Raw genomic sequence first — 23,109 nt, 5'->3', positions numbered from 1 at the left:
TTATTAAATTAAAGCTATTTAATTGATTTAAATACAATTACGGTATATAAAAAATACAATAGATTCGGCAAAAATATGTTTACAGAATTCACACGTCCATCGCAATTGTAAAGCTAAAAAAGGTCATCGTTAACATTGTAAAAAATATAAATTTTAAATGTACCGTTATTCCGTTCTGATTAACTATTTCTTATTATTACATATGGCGTTGAGTACAGTCCACACTATAGTTCAATACTGTACTAGCGTTTCATATTTTCCTTCAAGTCCATTTTTTGATTTTCTGCACGGTAGATCGGTATTTTTTCCCACTGTGCCCCACATGAAACTTGTACCGTTGTATAGAGGGCAGTGAATACACGTTGCTACAACAAAAATCAAAGCGATTCGTGAGCTGGTCCTAAACTGAACTTTTCCTACATTTTGTGTGGCAGGTACCCGAAGGAGTGGACCGAATGAGTCCACTGGAGCCTCAATAAAGTCCAGTAGAACCAGGTCAGGCAATGTGCGCTTGCTGAGAGCAAGTGAGCATACATTTCAATGCATTTTACATTGAAGTTTTCGCTCACTTGCTCTCAGCAAGCGCACATTGCCTGACCTAGCAGTAGAAGTTTCCCGATGTGCAAAGTATGGGCAAAATCGGTTTCTCCCTTCAAAAGTTATCGTGCGCACAAATTTTCCGAACATTTTCGAACTTTTGTGGGGGAGGTACCCGAAGGAGAGGACCGATATGGACCATCTTCGAACTCCCTTCAAAAGTTATCGTGCGCACAAATTTGCGCACAAATCTTCGAACTTAAACTAAGTTTATGCAAAATATTACGATACCCAAAAGTTGGGTTGAATCGGTTGACCCGTTCGAGAGTTATCGTACGCACCAGCCAGACAGACGGACGGACATTGCTAGATCGACTCCAAATTTTCTGAAACGGATTTCATCCAAACATACTTGAGGTCCAAAACCATTATTTCGATGAGGCACATTTTGCCCGTATGAAAGTGTATATATTCTCGTTAGCATAAATGCTGAGAGTATAAAAACAATCAAATGAGATTAAAACTTCAACCAAAACAAACATAATGTGTAATATTGATATCTAGACCAAATACCGTCCCATATCAAAAATTTCAACTAAATTGCGAGTTTGGTTTATCAAATACATGAAATCGACCGAAAATATATACGGGAGCTACCAAATCTGAACCAATTTCAATATAATTGGCAAACTTTTTTCTAGTTCAAATTCCGACATAGGTATATTCCAAATTTCATTAAGTTTGTACATTAGGGTGGTATCAAATTGTTTAGTTTTGTTAGATATGCATATTGGATTATCCACAACAATGAACTTCTAAATTTTTTATCGATTGGAAAACAATTGTGGCCTCAAGAGCGAGTTTCTGAAAATTCTCCTTTGATCCCCATACAAAGTACTATGGAAAAAGATCGGTAGTTAACCAATCGTCATAAAATTTCATATATAAGGTGTTTGTGTCAAATGGAAAAAATGTAAGCGGAAGGAGTTCCAATCTAAAAAAAAAAATTTTTGGTCGCTCTAATGTATATCCCTAGAAGAACTATGTGTCTATCTCGTTTTCTTTTGCATGTTAATACTAATGTACAAAGATATAATACCTTTCCCTACAGTGTGGATTAGGGTATAAGAAACTGCTCTGATCAAATACTTTTTTAACTTCAAAACTTTTGTGCTCAATTTGGCATATAGTGCAATGGTGTAAATTGCATAACGTCACAACACCAGTGATTTACACTAAATTTTCAAATGAAGCGTTTATTTTATGTGTATTTTTCCAGGTCTCATTTGCTGTCCCCATTCTATAAAAAAAAATCCCCAGTTAAAAATAAACACAACATCTATAAAATGGTAATCATACAAAGTGAGAGTGTTTGCACAATGCAATGAAAGAGTGGATTACTCCGTTCCCACAACAACTTAAAATTAAAACCCCAGAGAGTAGTTTTTATTTTTAAGTAAAAAACGTTTCTCCAAAACCACACTTTGATATTCGAGCTCAAAAGGTACGCTCACCAGAGACCGATTGTCGTTGGCCGCGATGTTGGGTCATGTCGTTTCGTCGTCTTATTAGTTGTAACGGACTGTGTGTGGCCGGTTGGTTAGTCATGGTCTTCGCTGTCGATTGAAAAACACCAACAACAAATTCAACCGCCAAATAACACTAAACACAATAAATTATACAAATTTAAAGAAAAAACAAAATTCAAGCAAAAATAATCAAAAGTATTTTTTGAATGCGCTGATGTTAGTGCCGGCTTGCCATATACAAATGTGCAGTAGTCGTTTCTACGTTTAATTTTCTTTACTTAAATTAAGTAGCAAAGTGCAATTTCTTAATCGTGTGTTATTGTTGTTGTTTAACATGAGAAATAAAAAATTGACGGTGGCGGTTTAATGTCACTTTTAGTTATTGCACGGCATTGTTATTGTTGTAACCTGTCTGCACGCCGCCGCCGAAATTTAAGTTGTTATTCTTACCGCCGCAGACATCGAACGAAAAGAATTGAAAAAAAATTCGAGAATATAAAACGAGACTAAACGAAACAAAACGTCAGTCGATTAATTGTCGAACAGGTGTGAAGCGGGATTTGTCGTTGACAGAAACGGAACAAGAAAAAAAAAATAAAAAAAAAACAACTACTAAACTCAATAACAATATCAAATGTTTAAACAATAAAAGCAAATAATAATGTTTATGATACTAAACGCAATCCAAGTCAAAAATCAAGTTATTAAATTTTAAGAAAGCTAACGTCACTCACGACGTTTCTAATTAACAAGAATTTCTGGAGAAATTCAAAAACCTAGCCCAACCAACAATCATAGCAACTACCAAGACACCTCTGTCCTGTTTTTGGCCAGAGTTAGTAACTAGACATATCATAAAAAGAAGAACAACAAAAACAAAAAAAAAACGACTTTATAAGCAAACGAAAGTAATCAACGCTAATTCAAACATTGTCATAAACCGGCAGCAGCAGCTCAACGGCAGCCGCAACAGTTACCAGTGAGTGCAGCAGCAAGCGTTTTGTTCAACTGTGTTATAGCTTTGCAATAAACAAACGGCTTCATACATAATTAATATCTTCACAACAGCTGACCGATCGATCGTCATTAGCACCTGGAACCATGGCGTTATTCTCCACACATTTACCAGTTCTTTTGTCATTATTATTTATTTTCATTCCGGTAAGTACCTAAAGAGTTGGCTGGGATCGTTGAAGATTCAGTTTTATGCTTTTTTAGTTTGTTTACAGTTTATTGTCATGTTTCCTTTCTTCTTTGTTTACGATTACACAACTCAATTAACATATTGGCGATTTTGGCAGTTTTTTTAGTTTAGTATTTACATATATACATGCATGCTCTTTGGATTTCAACATACAGAAAATCAAACAGAAAGACAAATTTAATACAGTGTTTTAACCAGTGTTTAATCTTGGTTATCACAATACATAGGAGGTATTTTCAATGTTCAACGAAATATGGAAACCTCATAATGTTCATAATTAAGTTCTTATTACTGAACTGCACGAAGAGAAAAATAATCTTTGAACATAGTCTTCAACACTTTACCAAATAATTATTTAATTTTTGTGGCTTGTGGTTTTTATACCCTCAGCATTTATGCTAACGAGGGTATATACACTTTCATACGGGCAAAATGTGCCTCATCGAAATAATGGTTTTAGACTCCAAGTATGTTTGGACGAAATGTGATTCGGACAATTTGGAGTCGATTTAGCAATGTCCGCCCGTCTGTCTGTCTGGCTGGCTATTGCGCACGATAACTCTCGAACGGATGAACCGATTTGGTCCAAAATTTGGATTTCGCAATATTTTGTCCAAACTTAGTTTAAGTTCGAAGATGGGTTATATCGGTCCACTCCTGCCGGTACCTCCCCCACAAAAGTTCGAAAATGTTCGGAAAATTTGTGCGCACGATAACTCTTGAAGCGAGTAACCGATTTGGTCCATACTTTGCACGTCGTGAAATTTCTACCAGACTTAGATGAGGTTCAATCGGCCCACTCCTTCGGGTATATCCCACACAAAATTTCGGATAAGTTCAGATTAGGACCTGCTCTCGAATCGCTTCGACTTTTGTTGCAACAACTTGCATTCACTGCTCTCCATACGACGGTACAAATTTCATCAGTGGCAAGTCTATACTCCGTGGGAAAATAGCCTGAAAGATGCAAAAAGCACCTATGACACCGTGAGTAGTGGTTGGAGCGCATGATAACTCTTGAATAGATTTGCCGATTCGGTCAAAAATTTGGCCTTCGTAATCTTTGTCCAAACATAGTTTAAATTCGAAGATAAGCCTCATCGGTCCACTCCTTTAGCTACCTCCCCCACAAAAGTTCAAAAATGTTCGGAAAAATTGTGCGCACGATACCTCTCGAAGGGAGTGACCGATGTAATCCATACTTTGCACATCCTAATATATGTCTAGTCCTTCTGGTACCTCTCACACAAAATTTCGAATAAGTTCACTTTAAAACCTGCTCTCGAATCACTTTGATTATTGTGATTTGCATTCGCTACCTCCATTACGACGGTAAACGTTTTTTCAGGGGCAAGTCCATATTTCGTGGGAAACAGCCCGAAAGGTGTAAAAAACCCCTATGTCACTATATGTGGCGGTTGGAGAGCACGATAACTCTCGAACTGTTCAACCGATTGGGTCTTCGTCATATTATATCCATACTTAGTTTCATGGGGCAATACCGGTCCACAACTTCCAGTACTTCTCCCCAATATTTAAAAAAATGCAACTAAAATGCATGACGATATCACTTGAATGGGGCAACCAATTTGGTCCAAACTTTGAATCTCCTTATATTTTGTCAAAATTTAGTTTAATTTCTAAAATGACCCATATCGGTCCCTCTACGGGTACCTCACCCACAAAAGTTCAACATTTGTGTCTTAGTGCAGTTAATTCCTAATCCAGATTTGTGTCGGCAAGTTCAAATGCCCAAAAAGGGCCACACGACCTTTAATACATTCGATATGTCCGTAGGTGAAAGTTTTACTTCACATTGGCTGAGGGTATATATCTGTCGGCAAAGCCGACTGACACTTTTTTACTTGTTACTTGCTTACATAATTATGTGACCTTCTACAGAACATGTGTCCTATAACCCAGTAAACACTTGGGAGCCACATGAATAACCGAATAAGCCATTAAAAAGTTTTGTAAACAACCTACTTTCTGCATTACCAGCAACATGAAAAATAATGGGTTATTTCTTAAAAATGTTACAATGCAAAACTACTTACTTTACTCATTACTAAGTTATGATTAGGTGGTATATAGCGTGTGTGTCCGATTACAAAACAGAGAGTTGTGCGTTTAGCGCTCATTGTCGGCACACAATTTTTTTGTTAAAATTACGAAAGGTTGGTGGTGCACATGTAAGCGTTTAAACCAGCGCCGACCATAGGAATACAAATAAAACAAATGCATGAGTGAATGTATTTGGCTTTCGTAATATTTTGCCCAAACTTAGTTTAGGGTCGAAGATGGGCTATATCGGTCCACTCCTTCCGGTACCTCCCCCACAAAAGTTCGAAAATGTTCGGAACATTTGTGAGCACGATAACTCTTGAAGGGGGTAACCGATTTGGTTCATATTTGCCCATCGTGAAATGTATACCAGACTTAGATAAGGTTTCAATATGGTCTTAATCGGCCCACTCCTTCGGGTACCTCCCACACAAAACTTCGGAAAAGTTCAGTTTAGGGCCATCTGTCGAATCGCCTTGATTTTTGTTTTAGCAACTTGTATTCACTGCCCCCTATACGACGGTACAAGTTTCATCAGAGGCAAGTCCATACCTCTTGAGAAAATAGCCTGAAAATTGCAAAACAAAAAACCCTATGACACCGTGTGAGGTGGTTGGAGCGCAAGATAATTCTCGAACGGATCTGCCGATTCGGTCCAAAATTTGGCCTTAGTAATATTTTGTCCAAACATAGTTTAAGTTCGAAGATCCGCCATATCGGTCTACTCCTTCAGGTAGCTCCCCCACAAAATTTCTAAAATGTTCGGAAAAATTGTTTGTACGATAACTCTTGAAGGGAGTGACCGAATTGATCCATACTTTACACATCCTAATATATCTACCAGATATAGATCAGATTCAAATACGGACTATATTCGTTCACTCCATCCGGTACCTCCCACACAAAATTTCGGATAAGTTCACTTTAAGATCTGCTATCGAATCACTTTGATTTTTGTTGAATCAACTTGCATTTGCTGCCTCAATTAGGACAGTAAAAGTTTTTTCAGGGCAAGTCAATACTTCTTGAGCAAACAGCCCGAAGGGTGTAAAACCCTCTATGGCACCATGTAATGGCTGGAGAGCACGACAACTCTCGAACCAAATACTAAGTGGACCACCACATTTTGCATGTCGTAGTATTTCTTCCAATATTGGATGAAATTCGAAGATGGTGCTTGTAGATCCACTCCTTTCGGTACCGCCCCAAAAAATTCGAAAATATTCGCTAAAATGATACGCGCGATATCTAATTAACAGGGTAAACCGGTTAAGGGTCTGTTCGAGGATCAATTGAAAATTTTTACCTAGTGGTCTTGTTTACAGCGATATCATATTTTTCGTAGGCAAGTACATGCTTCCTGATATAATGGTCCAAAACCTCTGAATTATATGGTGACCAACTGAAACGACAGGTGGTCGCGATATCTATCGCATGACACCGAAAATAAGACCCACTTCCAAAATGGACTTTTTCCTTTAGATATCTTCCCCGCAAAACTTTTTGAGCTTTTATCGAAATCAATATTTTTGCCGGTTCATACGCCCAAAATGTTTAAGACCTCCTAAATATAAACGTTTTTGGAAAAAAGTGTTACAATGTTTAAGCTCTAAATTCTACGGTGACACACTGGCTCCAAAATACTGAAAATCGGGAGGCACCGTTCTATGGGGGTACATCAAAATGTGGACGGATACCAACAAAAAACCTTCAAAATACCGAAAATCGGAATGTACCATTCTATCAAAATGTGGACCGATACCGACAAATTTCTGTGGGAAAGTTGTTAGCCCAAAGGAGGACTAAATACCAATTTGCAGCCTTTTTGTTAGGATAATATAGCTTAAACCTACGAAATACCGAAAATCGGGAGATACCGTCCTATGGGGACTATACCAAAACGTGGACCTATATAAACAATTTTTGGTAAAAATCTTTTTTAGCCTTTGGAGATACAAAAAACCAAATTACAACCAATTCGGTGGTCAAATGGGACAAATATCTTAAAAATTATTTAAAATGTCAACGCGTCACGCGTCAATTTGTATGTGTGCTATACCAAAACGTGGACCTACATAGCCCGTTTTCAATACCAAAACCTACTTCAATCCGTTCGGACGTTAGAGTGATTTCCACAGACGGACATGGTTATATCGATGTAGAATTACACGCTGATCAAGAATATATTTCTGAGTGAAATCGGAACTTTTTCAAAATTAGATTTTTAATTTCCTTTATTTTTTGCTGTGGTGATGCTGCTCATCTGCAAAACATTTCAGTACATTTTCAAATTTTTTATTACCAACGGCTCCAGATATATCGCGCCTTGAAGAAGTCGAATTCTGTAAAAACCCATAACTTCTTTAATATTGGTCCAATTTGAAATTTCAAATTGAAAACAACAACAAATACATGTATTTTGTTTTTGTATTTTTGAACGCACACGCAACACTCACAGCTATAGGTTTCGCCCTAATAAAAAAAAAATTGCACTGTGGGCTTGGATGTAATTTTCACGATTTAATATTTAAAATCAATTTTAACATTCCTTTCGATTTTCTTAATTTTTTTTACTAAACTACGACCAATTACAAAAATTTCCTATTTGGTAGTGGGATCAGCGTTGCCGACAGTTATTGATCGGAAATCGTCAAAAAAATCGTCAAATCGTCAACAAAAATTGGGAATTCGTCAAAAAATCGTCAACATAGTCTAAAACTAGGTTTGTTTACCGTTTTATGCGATTTTTTCGCTGATAGTTTTGTTAATGAGACTGACAACATAAAATATACAACCCACAGCAATAAATCTAACCCTATCTCTCTTAAATATCGCTTTATAACCGCTCTATGGTTATCGAGTTTGCAGCAATGCAGCAAGGTATAGCTGGGTACTCGTTGTCAGTTTTGAATGACAGCTTATAGTTAAAATTTCGCTTGCTTGACAGTGTGACCGTTTATGTTTGTCGGTACACGTAATTTCAGCTGAAGCAAAACTATGAAAATACCTGTATTCCAGATATGTGCCTAAATATAGCAAAACCGTCTGGAAATTGCTATAATACATTAAAAAAAGCTCATAACATCGAGTTTGGAACATTGTTTTCCTTAAAGTCTATCGTGAAATTTTGGTCAAAATATAGTTATCGCCTTTTATTGCATGCAATTCTGGTTTACGTGAAAAATCGTCATTTTGGACCGTAAAATCGTCAAATCGTCATTTTTCAATTTCGGGCCAAAAAATCGTCAAAATGACGATAAATCGTCAAATTCGGCAACACTGAGTGGGATTCGAATGATTACTATTTTTTCTTAATATTTTGAAATTTGTCAATAAAATTTATTATTTTATTAAAAACAATTAAAAGTTTCATTTATAAAGATTTGTTTTGATGTTTTATTTGAGAATTTATCTCAAACATCTTAAAAATTGCGTCATTTTTCGATTTTGAAAATGGTTCGGCAAAAATTCCTTTCAAGCTCACTGTGCAATTTTTTTTCTATTTTTTATGATAAATATATAATATATAATGATAAATATGTGCTCTTAGCTCCAAAAATATAGCAAATAAAAATTTTGCAAATATATTAAAAATTGTATTGACAAATTAGTAATCATTCGCATTACACTACCAAATAGGACTTACAATTTTTGTAATTGATCGTAGTTTAATAAAAAAATTCAAGAAAATCGATGGGGTAAATCTTTTTTTAAAAATTGGCTTTAAATATTAAATCGCGAATATTTCATCCAAGCCCACTGTGAAAAATTGTTTTCTATTTTTTATTAAATAACTGATAAAACAGCAAAACATACAAATAAAGATTTTTTCAAATTGGACCAATATTAAAGAAGTTATGAGTATTTCTTTGCATATAGTTTTTAAAGAAGTCGACTTTTTCAAGGCGCGATGTCTCTGGAGCCTTTGGGCAAAAAATCTGAAAATATACTGAAATATTTTGCTGATGTTGATTATTTTTTCCTCATAATTTCTTTGTATTATTGAAAATAACATGAATATAATAGGTCGGACCTTCACGACATAGGCTTAATTTTATTTCTCACAATCTCTGGATGCTGTTGTAATTTATATATATAACGGTAATGACATATAACAACTAATTGTGTCAAGCCGCGATTTTTTTTAGAATTTTTTCTGAAATTAAATTTAAAACGGGCATATCTTTTCCGCGCAACGATCAAGTTTAGTTACAAAAACAGATTTGGAATGACGATTTTTTCTTAGTCTATGTAGAAAAATTATTCATGTAGCATAATTTTTTTTTTTTTTTGAATTTTTTTAAAGTGGAAAACTCAATTATACAAATTTTTGTTGATGTGGAAGCAGTTACGACTACAAAAAAGTACTATAAAACCCCGTTATTTGGTAATGCTCTTTTTTTGCTGGGAAGCCGTATTACAAATAGATTTCTACCCTTCTCTAATTGTTACTGTTCGTTCCCAAATTTTAATATGATTAGTTTTCATATCGTCTTCCATTTTTTTAATCCATCCGCCATGGGGTTCATATTTATACATCTTTTTAGTCTTGTGTGTTCTATGTGGTGACTCAACATTTTTATTTTGTTTTCTCATAGAGCAACAAATGGTTATTTATTAATTTAGAAAAACAAACTCAACAAAAGTATCAAAAAAAATTATTCATAAAGGAGAAGAAGGAAGAGTCCCTCATAGAGGACGAGAATTTATTTCCAGTGACGATCGGATGACCTTCTCATAGAAGTCCAGAAGGTGTTTAATTAGAAACACCGAAAGTTCTTGCTTAGCAGAACAGGAAATGTTCATTCCTTCTCGTAGAAGACTAGAATGTGTTTTAATAAGAAGAGCAGAAAGAAGAATCTGAATGTCTTCTCTTAAAAGATAAGGCAGTATTACTATAAAATACCTGGACGTCTTCTCACAAAAGAACAAAAATTCTACTCATAACACCAATAGGTATTACCTTCTCTGGTCTCCTGGTCCTCCTTGTAAAAGTCCGGTCCAGGCATACCGGAAAGTTTTATAAAGGAGAGCAGAAAGAAGAATCTGAATGTCTTCTCATAAAAGATGAGACAGTATTTCTATAAAATACCTGGGCGTCTTACAACAAAAGAACAGAAATTCTACTCATAAATGTAACACCAAGAGGTATTACCTTCTCTGGTCTCCTGGTCCTCCTTGTAAAAGTCCGGAATGAAGGCGGTTTTCAACAGGGGCATATTGCACAAAATAAGTATGTATTCATAAAACATCTACTAAAATTCGATAAATTAATTGAGGAAGGCTTTCTTTATATTTTTAAACCTTTTGAAGTGACTCATCATTTTGCGTTTACGTTGGCGCTTATTATTAGCATAATGTATGTTTTATTTAACACATGATAATAAATACCAGTCTTAAGAACAGGGATGACTCAAGGCTTATACACAGCCTCTCACTTGAGTAACATCCCCAAATTTTACATTTAACTTAATTAATTTGAAATTCTCTTAAATTCTACAACTGAAGATGGGAAGAGGGGTGGCTGTTATAAGTTGGTTTTGACTCAAAAGATTGTAACATCGAAATAATGGTCGTAGATTCAATTTCATAACACCAAAATGAATGTCTCTAAGGGCGGATCCTATCTGCATATGTGAGTCCGTTCTCTGGCCATCCAAACCTTGTAATCACGCTATAATTCGCAATTTTTGTCGGATTTAAGGAAATTGTTTTTGAAGTTGAAGCCTATTCATTTGGCGATAGTCAGAAAAATTAGAAAAAACCTTCGTGAGGGGAATGGTAAAATATGACCCTAAGGATTTATTTTAGAGTCTTTCCTTTTCACATGACTTTCCTCTTCAATTAGTACATAGCAAAGCACATATGTATGTATGTTGATGATGAACAGATCAACATGAATTGCCCTTTTAACGATATTTTTAAGTGAGTTAAAGCAATTGGCTTTTTATTGCATTTATTTTTTTTAGCGTTTTTAATAAAATCATAATTTTGTGATTATATTGTTTTTTCTTGACACACATCGACACTGCGAATAAGAACTTTGCCACAGAAATAAAAATATTTCCTTGTACAACGAAGTACAGTCGAACTTCTCTATAACGTATCAGTTAGGGACCGACTAAATTGATTTTTTTGGAAGTGTATTAAGAAGTGATTCTCATGTGTGCCACCTTTCTTTAACAACAAATTCGTAAAAATGAGCAAAGGAAAAAAATACGATCAGAAACATTGTTTCGAGACTCTAAAAAGTTCTTATCTTTTTAAACGATGCCGAACTTCAATAAAAAAGAGCATATTACGCTTCTCCTAGGAATAAGGCTTGACGTGGCGCAGAATTTAGTACTTTCATAAAACAAAAGATACTAAGTTTTCCATTTTACTTCAATAAAACTCATGGTGGAGGGTATAACAAGTTCGGCGCCGTTCTTACTTGTTTTTTAAGCTTCTAGTGTCCAAAGAATAACTAAAATAAGGGCATGTCCCACCTTGTTAAAATAATGTGTTAGTAAGTTGATTAGGAAGTAGTTACGACTATCAAAAAGTACTGTAAAAACTCGTTATTAGGTAATGTTTTTTTGTTGGGTCGTTCAGTGAGGGTATAATATTTCACCTGCATATTTTACCCTCACTATAACGACGCACATAGGGGAAACATAGGCCAAAATTTGCTTAAAACTCAAAATATGAAAATCGCGTTTTTTAAAAAGAAACTGTTGATAAAATTAAATTTATATATTTGTTTAAGAATTTTTTTGTTTGTATATTTTCCATACAAGATAAGCTTAAAAAATTCCAAATTGTTTCTGAATCTTGCATGCATATTTTTATATCCTCCAACATAGTATGGAGGGTAGGTTAGGTTTGTTTTTCCGTTTGTATATATATTCTTGATCAGGATAAAATTCTGAGTCGATATGATCATGTCCCATGTTGTAATCACTCTAGCGTCCGAATAATTGAGCTATAACGTTGCATATTTACACACGAGAATCTTTTTCCATAGGCATGTCAAGTTCGAAGATGGGCTATATCGGCGCGCCTTTTTGGTATAACGATAACTCCCGATTTTCGGTACTTTGAGGATTCTAGCTACAATTTTTAATAGAATAGGCTGTAATTTGGCATTTGAGGTTCATAGTGGTCACAACACCTCTCCACCAAATATTGTCAACATAGATCCTGCTTTTTCGGTATTTTGACCGTACTACTTGTAATTTAATATTTAAAGTTCCCAGCAGTCACACACATCTCCACCAAAAATTGTCACCTTGGTCCATGTTTTGGTATAGCACCAATATAACGGTACCTCCCGATTTTCAGCAAAGACGTAGAAGAAATGAGACTAGACATAATGCATGCAACAAAAAAATGTTTATGAAACAATGTATAGAAACATTGCCGTTAACAGAAACAATGCAGGTTGCAGGTAATTTAAAATCGCAATCAAGGAGGAACATTTCATGTAATAGTATTGGAAACGAAATTTATGAATTCAAGGATCTATTCCAGAAGAATTCCATGTCTATTGGATCGATTGGATCTTTGACCGAACTACCATTAATTTAACATTTGAGGTTCACAGTGGTCACGAACAGTGTTTAAAATGCTAACGCCATATTAGCAAAAGCATAAAAAATTGCAGCTTTGTCGGCTAAAATTTCTTTAAAATATGTATAGCAACAATGAACAACGGCAACACATTACACAAAAATTTTGCTAGCGAAGATAATGCTATTTGATATCGTTGCTTTAATAAAAAAGAACCGAACTCACATACTCATATTTTGCATATTAGAAAAGAGAATAAGCAATATTACACCATATGCTTTTTCACATGAATGTTGTCACGTTGGGTATACTAATATACAGACCAGCTGATGGCATACGTGTGGAAAACATATGGTGTAATATAAGGTCTGTACGATAAAACAAACGTTTGTACAAATTTGTACAAACTTTTACAAAATGTTGTTCGATAACAAACATGTTCAGTAAAAGGGAACTGAGAAGTACTGCAAGAACTTGCAAATGCTTTTTACTTGCGAAATTATGGAACAGGCCTATAGCTATTAGCCATGTTTTCATCAAACAGTAGTTTTTGCGAACAGTGTTACCAATTGCAAGGCATTAAAAATAACGATATTAGCTGTGTCTTTTTACTTACTAAATGTTGCTGAAACATTTTTTTCAGCAACTTTTCCTTTGTACAACTGTCAAAATCTGCAACATAAGTAATAATTATTACTAATTATCACGTAAAAAGACACAGCTATTAATTTCACTTCTTCGTTCAAAGGCCATGTGTATTTTTGGTGATGCCGTTAATTTTTTTTATATTTAAACAATAAAAATTTGTATTTATATATTTTTACTTAGGGTACATTTGCGATACCGTTTGCAGCACATCGAAATATTAAATTTATTTATTACAATTTGTTTACTAAAATCCCGTTTTGCAGAAGACCTTTTAAAAAAAAATTAGGTGTAAAATAGGAAATAGGCAAAGATGCACAAAAATAAATATGAGTTCGTTTACTTATTTAGCCGTATGTGTCACGCTAATGCTAATGTTTTAAACCCTGTTCGCAAAACATCTCCACCAAAAGTTGTCAACATAGATCCAGGTTTTGGTATAGCCTCCATACAACGGTAAGGAGTTTAGCTACATTTTTTTACCGAACTAGCTGTAATTTGATATTTTAGGTTCTCAGCGGTCACGAACGTTTTCTACCAAAATTCGTCAACATAGGTCCGTATGTTGGTATAAGGTGTTTTAAGGATTCTAGCCATATTTTCTAAACGAAGTACCTGTTGTTTGACATTTAGGTGGTCAAAAAACATTGGTCCACACTTTGATATAGCCTCATATAATGGTGTCACTAATTGAAGACATTTGTAGATGCATTTTTATACCCTCAGCATTTATGCTAACGAGATATATACACTTTCACGGCCAAAATGTGCCTCATCGAAGTAATGGTTTTAGACCCCAAGTATGTTTGGACGAAATCCTTTTCAGACAATTTGGAGTGCAAAAAAAACCCTATGACACCGTGTGTGGTGGTTGGAGAGAAGACAACTCTCGAACCGATCTGCCGATTCGGTCCAAAATTTGGCCTTCGTTATATTTTGTCCAAACTTAGTTTAAGAACGAAAATAAGCCATATCGGTACCTCCCCCACAAAAGTTCAAAAGCGTTCGGAAAAATTGTGCGCACGATAACTCTTGAAGGTAGTGAACGAGTTGGTCCATACTTTAGACATCCTATTTTATCTATCAGGTATAGATCAGGTTCGAATATGGACTATATTTGTCAACTCCTTCGGGTACCCCCCACACAAAATTTCGGATAAGTTCACTTTAAGACCTACCCTCGAATCACTTTGATTTTTGTTGAAGCACTCGCTTCCTCAATTACGGTAAAAGTTTTTTTAGGGGCAAGTCAACACTTCTTCAGAAAACAGCCCGAAAGGGGTAAAAACCCCACTGGCACCATATGTAGTGGCTGGGGCGAACGATAACTCTCGAACTGATCAACCGATTTCGTCCAATATTTGGCCTTCGTCATATTTTGTCTAAACATAGTTTTAGTTCGAACACCGGTCCACAACTTCTAGTACTTCAACCCAATATTTAAAAAAAAATTCACTATAATGGTATTCACGATATCACTTGAACGGGGCAATCAATTTGGCCAAACTTTGGATCTCCCAATATTTTGTCCAAATTAAGTTTAGCTTCTAAAAACGAAAGTTCACAATTTGTGTCTAAGTGTAGTTTAGGGTCTGTTCGAAGTTCCTTTGCTGTTCGTTGTAGTCCTGTTTAGGGCCGTATTATGTTTTACGTGGACAAGCCCATGCTTCCTGGCATACCGGCCCAAAAGTTATACGATGACCCACTGAATTGACTTGTGCGCGCGATATCTATTGGAAAGATATGACTCTCAAAATAAGATCCACTTCCGTAATCGACTATCTCGGTCAATTCCTTTAAGTACCTTCTCCGCAACACTTTTAAACGTATATTCTAATCCACATGTTTGTGTTATTTAGGTATTCGTGGTCACAAAATATCTCCACCTTGGACAGGAAGAAAATATTTTTTTAATTTTAGTTCAGAATATTTTATGGTGGAGGGTATAAAAAGTTCGGACCGTCCAAACATAACACTTTTTTACTTGTTTATTAATAAATCAGTAGTAGTAGGTTTACATAAAACTTTATTTATATTTAATAAATGGAGTGGATTTAAATTGCCAAATCCATTTTTTATACGTCAAATAAATTTGAACCTCTAAAGTAAACATCACATAAGAAAAAGTGCTCTTTATTTGAATTAATATGTTTATGTTTTGTACTAAAACGATAAAAGATATGTAATTTAGGCTGGTTTTAACCCAAAGGGAAAAATCGAAGTCGGATTTTTTAGGCGACCTTTAAAGCGATTTCTTGAATATTCAATTTTGGCACCATAAAAATTACTTTGGAAACTTTGAGGCCCCAGTGGCACTTGTTAACATATTTCAATTTTGCTCAAACTTTGGCAATCTTAAAAGTTAACAAAACTTAACTATTTAGGGTCGTGACGCCTAAAAAATCCTACATCGATTTTTTAAAACCACCCTACTGTACATGCTACAATGAAAAAATTGTGGTTAATGAAAAGGCATTACTTATAAAATTTTTTAGTCCAAAATCATAGACAAGTAACATTTCGATAATGTTGTGCTGATAACTTGAAAGGTTTTGTTTTTTCGTGGAATTGTTGAATATAAATAAACATTATGTTTTGTATTCGCAATTCACTTCCTTTTAGATTTTTTTTTTTTAATTTTAGATATTTTGATCGCATGTAACAAATATGCGATAAAAGTATCTAAAATTTACTTCTTTAGCCTTTTGAAGGCATATGAATTAAATGAAATAAAGTTTTCGAAAGCTTGTCTTAAAAAATTATGCATTTGTGGGGATTTTTTACCACATACAAAATATGTTAAATACAGTCTAATTATTAGGCGACTTTATTGAGCTGAATGATAGAAGATTTTTTTGCATATGAAAAAGGAAAGCCGAAAATACAGTCACACAACCACCAAATTATTCTACCGGTTCCGCTTTTGGTTACGCACGATCAAACATATGGGTTGCTGCAGATAGTGACTTCTCTTGGTAATTCTTCGAATCTTATGCTCAAAATCAAAGTTCGATGGCAAGCAGTTACAATAACTTTGGTATAAGTTAATAATAAGATTCGAAGCATTGTCAAGTGAAGCCACTACCTACAACAACCGCTGTTGCTCAAAGCTAAAGTTCGGCCTGGTCGAATTTAATGTCTTTTTACTTGTTTAATCGAACAACTACCAAACTGCCCCAAAATCTATGCTTGAGTACCAACAATCACCATCTAAAAATCCATGGTACGATCATCAGTGTCGCAAGGCCACTGAATAGATGAACGCTGCAGTCAGTAGCAACATGTATGGATACGAATCATGCGTAGTTGCGAAAGCAGATAAGGCTGAACTTGGTGTGTTTGAGAGAAAAATTTTGTGATAGATTTATGGAGAAATAGTGAACCATGTTGATGATATCACAAAACATGGCATCCAAAATTGTTGACGTACAAGGTTGATGTGTTTGGAACTCTATTGTTAGTTCGGCTTATGGAACAAAACGTTATGTTTTGTATATAAGCCATTTAAGTAATTAAGTACAGTCGAAATCGCTTATAACGTCGGTCAAGGGACCGGCCAAAATCGGACGCTATAAGCGATAGTCGTTATACACGATATTTATAAAAGAGGTAGTATAATATTATGTATAGTGACATTTGGGTATAAATACGTTGTTTTATTAAGTAAATAAATAAAATCAATTCAATTTTTTACTTTTTCATTCTATAAATGACAAAATAATAAAAAATAACGATATTAAATTCATTCTTCACCAGATCGCCTTCAAAATATCACCTTTAAATAGGATATGGTTCTATTTCTAAGAGTCTGTTATTTTAGTTTGTGCTTTTGAATTCCGACATAGTTTTATATTTAACTCAGATCTGACTTTTGAAAGGGTTTCCAAAACACATTTTTGTTTTTAACATCTTCTGAGTAAATAAATTTTTGAAGAGTTTCTACAGCTAGTTTCTACATTAGAATTGCCTCCATCTAAAACTTCCAATTATGTCGTCGTCATTATATAAGGCAGATGTGAAAACTTTGTCATCGATGGCAAATAAATTAGAAATTAGAACGAAGATAAATGTCTTCAGAAACTTTTATAGGTTCATTAACAATCCCGCAAGATGAAGAAAATTATCAATGACAGAAGACGTTACATTTTTCCATGATTCATCTAACATTAACACGGCATCCAACACATTTAATTTCGTACTTTGATGCTATTCTATTCTTGACAGGATAGTGGATATTTGCTTTTCCGGCAATGCTATTTTAATGATTATATTCCACCTTGGTCCATGGGTTGTAAAACAGATGTGAAATTGGGTGACAAGCATTCAAGCTTAATTGACTTGAGACCGCCATCTTCGAACATGTTGTGCATAAGTTTGGTATTTTGTTGTTGTTTGAGTTTGAAAAATATACATACAACAAATTATTAAGAGACAATTTCCTTATTCGTATGATTCGACGTTATAACCGATAGCAAAATTCAAATATTTCACAAAAAACCGACGTTACAACCGATATGACGCTATAAGCGATGACGTTATAAGCGATATTTATTTGTGTGGAATATAAAGGGCAGAAATTCGGGACTTTTGGATTTCGCCGCTATAAGCGATATGACGTTATAAACGACGACGTTATAAGCGATTTCGACTGTATCTATAAAATGCATCTTTTGAATATGCCTTAAAACATAATTCAATAAAAGGAATATGCATAAGAATTTCTTAAAAAGCTCTAAAAAAAGAAAGAGTGCTATGACGAAGTACAAATGACTAAAATCTTTTTCCTCCGTGTTGACATAATTTCTGTTCATGGCCTTGCGCATTTGTGTGATTTTTATCAAACCAATTCAAATTCATTTACTTGATACGGTGACAAATAATTTATTCGAACTTCCATGACTTGGACTAACTGCAAATGTTAAATATAAATCCATCCAATAGATGAATTACAAAATAAGCAAAGAGGTCCGAATTATTCATAGAACTGATATATAACAAATTCATTGAATTAATTTGCAATTTCCGTTCCCAATGCAGGCATCTTGATGTTAAAGTGTTTCTGTTAATAGTTTGTCTAATTTCTACTACATATTTGAATAAAAACAAATAAGGTGTTAATTTCGATTGGGCCTATTTTTATACTCTACGCAACGGGGAGAAGTACAAATAATATTACAAGTTTTCTGAATGTATAATCCAAATTTTAAGGCTCATAAACAAACAAGTGAGAAAAGGCTATGGTCGGTACGGGGCCGACTATGTGATACCCTACACCACTACCTCTGTGAATAATCTTTTCACTCGAAAACATTTCTTTTATGGAGATACGAAAGTTTTCACCTATCTGGCTTTTATACCAAATGACTTAAGGCGAACTGAACCAAAATAACTAATATTTAATTTTATATTTGACTACTGTCGACATCACCAACATCTCTATCTCTGTGAGAAAATTTCGTGATGATCCGATCAAAATTCCGACCTGTAGTGTGATTGCAGAAAAAGTGGAAAAAAGGGATGCATTAACGACTATTGCGATATCTCTATTATTTGACTACCTACGCCAACCTACTTTGCATAATTTCAAAGATGGGATTTTCTCCTTTCTTCAGGCTTTGCTTTTAGAAGGTCCCCAACCAAAGATATCCGTCATTATTATTAAAATCGCAAAAATGAGGAGTTGGGTTGCGATATCTTCGTTGTTAGACCACCTACGACAACCTACGTTACATTGTTGTAAATGTGATATTTTATACTTTCATTGCCAGGTTTAGCTTTTTGTAGACCCCTTATAGACGCTGAGATATTTGCTGTGGAATAAAAAGTTGACTTTTTCTCCAAATAAAGTTTTTGCTCATTCCGACCCCTAAATATTATCCGACCATCATCAAAATCACTCGACTTCTTCCTCTGTGAGACCCTCATTAACCCTCGAAATTTCGTGACGATCCGATCAAAATTGCGCCCAGTAGCGTGATTTCCAAAAAATGGAAAAATGGGATGTATTATTGAATATTGCGATATCTCCGTTATTTGGTCACCTACGACGACCTAGATTGCATCATTGTAAAGATGGGATCTTCTACTTTCATAGTAAGGCTTTGCTATTGGGAAGTATCCAACCAAAGCTGTTATATTCGTCATTATAACTAAAATTGCAAAAATGAAAATTTGGGTTTAATTTGCGACTATTGTGATATCTTCGTTGTTTGATCACCCACGAGAACCTACTTTACATCGTTAGAAAGGTGATATTTTCTACTTTCATTGTCAGATTTTGCTTTTGGTATACCCCTTATAGAAGCTGATATATTAGCTTTGGAAAAAACGTTGTCTTTTTATCCAATCAAGTTTTTTTCCCATTCCGACCCCTAAATATTATTCGACCCTCACCAAAATCAATAGGCTTCTTCCTCTTTGAGGTCCCCATTAACTCTCAAAATTTCGTGACGATCCGATCAAAATTGCGGCCTGCAGCGTGATTTCCAAAAAAATGGAAAAATGCGAAGAATTTCCGACAATTGTGATATCTCCGCTATTTGGTCGCCTACGCCGACCTAGTTTGTACCATTGTAAAGGTGGAATCTTCTACTTTCATAGTCAGGCTTTGCTTTTGGAAAGTCCCCAGCCAAAGCTGTGATATTCGTCATTATAACTAAAATCGCAAAATCGCAAACTTGAAAAGTTGGTGTTTATTTGCGACTATTGTGATATCTTCGTTGTTTGATCACCTACAAGAACCTACTTTACATCATTAGAAAGGTGATATTTTCTACTTTCATTGTCAGGTTTTGCTTTTGGTATACCCCATATAGAAGCTGAGATATTCGCTTTGGAAAAAAACCTTGTCTTTTTATCCAAATAAGTTTTTTGCCCATTCCGACCCCTAAATATTATCTGACCATCACCAAAATCAATAGGCTTCTTCCCCTCCGGGACCCCTATCAACAAAATTTCGTGACGATCCGATCAAAATTGCGACCTGTAGCGTGATTACAAGGTTTAGATGGACAGACGGATGGACGGACGGACTGACGGACGGACACAAATAGCCAGATCGACTCAGCTCGTCGAGACATTCATTTTGATATATATAAGTATGGGTCTACGACCATTATTTCGATGCGTTACAAACTTTTTGGCCAAAACCAACTTATAATACCCTCCACACATAGTGGTGTAGGGTATAAAAACAAATTCACAATAATAGTCCGGTCAAAATAGACATTGAAATAGCAAAAATTCCCACAAAGCTGAATTTTGGTGGAGAGCTAGGGTTTGCCATTAGAAGCAACGTCCTAAAAGTCCCCATCGATCCCATGTGTGCAAAAAAAATTATTCGGGGTCAAAGGTCAAAATTTAAGTGTTTTTAGGTTTTCGGATTTATTTTTTGAAAACGGTTGATCTAATCAAAAAGTGACTAAAGTAAATATTGTAGACAGAAAAATTATCTACAAGTTTGATCCTTATAATTTTTTTCTTAGAAGGAACCATTCTTGAGATATAGCTGTTCTAAAAAACACATGATTTTTATGCACTTATAAGGGAAATATGCACATATTCATACGAACCGGCTAAAATAAGCGAAGTAATCGGGTCTGTCCCCCAAAAAATATATATTTTCTTGAAGAGCGAAATTATAGCTATCTTCTAAAAAAAATTCCAACAAAATCGGAGTGTGTTTAGTAGAGTTATTTAATGTTAGAGTCATTTTATGCAAAAATAGTCCATTTAACCCACATGCAAAATCGAAAGCCCAACGGGAACGACCCCAACGAAAACTCTCCGACTTTTTTCAAGTTTTGTCCGAAGGTAGGGTTTGTTGCGCTGATTACGGAAATGTATAATTTTCAACGGTTGCGGATCCGGTTCGCCGGTTATTAGACCCGAAAGGCCAAATTTAAAAACCGGGCTAGACCCGGTTCTACTGAACCGATTACTGCAAAGTGGATATCGTTTGAAAGCTTACGGAAGTATCTAACACATAGTGTCGTTACTTTAACCGGTTCGCCACATAATGTACTTACGGGGCTAATTTTTTATTTGACCTTTAGATCGAGATATCTCGAAAATGGTAAGTGTTTTTTAAGAATCATAAATACCAATCTTGTAGACAATTATTGAATCTACAACTTTTACTTTAGCGGGCTTTTGCTGAGTATTACCGTTTTTGAGAAAAATTAAAAAAACTGAATAATTCCTCCAAAAATGACCTTTGACCCCGAATAACTTGTTTTGCACACATGAAATCGATGGGGACTTTTAGAACGTTGCTTCTAATGGCCAACCCTAGCACTCCACCAAAATTCAGCTTTGTGGGAATTTTTGCTATTTCCCCCTTATACGCATGTCTATTTTGACCGGACTATAAATAAATATTATGAGGATTTTATCTAAATCACCTTAAAAACTTCTTCTTTTGTAATTTTAAAAATTAGTGTTTTTGTGTCCGCTGTAGGTTCAGCCATTGCATATCTCAAATTAAAATCCCCCTTCGTATTTAAGTAATCATCTTCTAAAGAAGATATCACTTTAATATCGGCTCGGCTGCCCATTCATATATTTCCCGAGCTGTAGTTATTTGATCATAAATGTAGATAGTTTATTGTCCGGCTGGTACAATAAATGGTAATCTATTTTAAAAATCGAAAAATGATGCAGTTCTTAAATGGTTTAGTTAAATTCGTAAATAAAACAAACAAAATAAATCTTAAATATGTATTTTTTATTTATTTATTTTTTTGGTATAGTAACAAGTATTTCACACTGGTATAGAGGAAAAATTGTATTGACTAATTTCAACAATAACAATATACTGTTAACTATGATTATTAAATACTAGATGTTTTAATTAAATATACTTGTAATAGAGTTCATTCATTTTTGTTTCGTTACTCCGCTTGTTAATAATTATGAATCAGAGACTATTTAAATGATAGAAAATCTGGATTTTCCACTATGACAATAAATACAAATATTTAAGCGCATCATCATAATCAAAAATACTTTTTTATATGTTCTCATCATTAGACGCAGGTATGTAATTAAATCATTGTTAAGTGTAATCGAATATTATTTAATAGGTGGATGGATGAAGCTAGAACCTTTAAATTTTGGGTGTGGGTTGCTTTTGGCGTGTAGCGGTGAGATAAGGCCGGATTTTTAGAAATTCGAACTAGAAGGGTACGAATAGTACTAAATGGTACTAAATAGGATACCATTTGTATTAGGCAAACGGGAATAGCTACAATTCTGAAATTCGAAATAAGGGTCACTGATGGAGATTTACAAAAAAAAGTTACTTAATTTGGTACCAATTGCATATTTTGAACGGATGTAGCTAGAAAATTGAAATTTGGTATGGGAATCAAGGTTGAGTGTACGAAAAGTACTAAATTTAGTACAACTTGAATTTGGGTGTACCGATAGAGCTTAAATCGTGATATTTGGATTTAAGATTACTTTTGGAGCAGGATTGAGTTATAGAGGTGGTTTTGGAAATGCGTACTTATGTATGTTTACGAATAGTACTGAATTTGGTACAATTTGGATTTGGAATTAAGATTACCTTTGAAGTAC

General features: G+C 34.7%; 1 protein-coding gene across 1 annotated transcript in view; it reads left to right on the top strand.

Annotated features, from left to right (window-relative positions):
• The first annotated feature begins 2,015 nt into the window (after window positions 1–2,015).
• spz (Spaetzle domain-containing protein) overlaps window positions 2,016–23,109 on the top strand; it is a 66,045-nt gene continuing 44,951 nt past the window's right edge. Inside the window, exon 1 of the mRNA XM_073958612.1 lies at window positions 2,016–3,227. Within this exon, the coding sequence (XP_073814713.1) occupies window positions 3,168–3,227 (60 nt within the window). The 5' untranslated portion in view covers window positions 2,016–3,167. The remainder of the gene's footprint in view (window positions 3,228–23,109) is intronic.

This window comes from Musca autumnalis, unplaced genomic scaffold, assembly GCF_047663935.1.
Source record: "Musca autumnalis isolate F117 unplaced genomic scaffold, ASM4766393v1 scaffold_1, whole genome shotgun sequence".
NCBI lineage: Eukaryota > Metazoa > Arthropoda > Insecta > Diptera > Muscidae > Musca > Musca autumnalis.
This window is presented reverse-complemented; position numbering and strand designations above follow the sequence as displayed.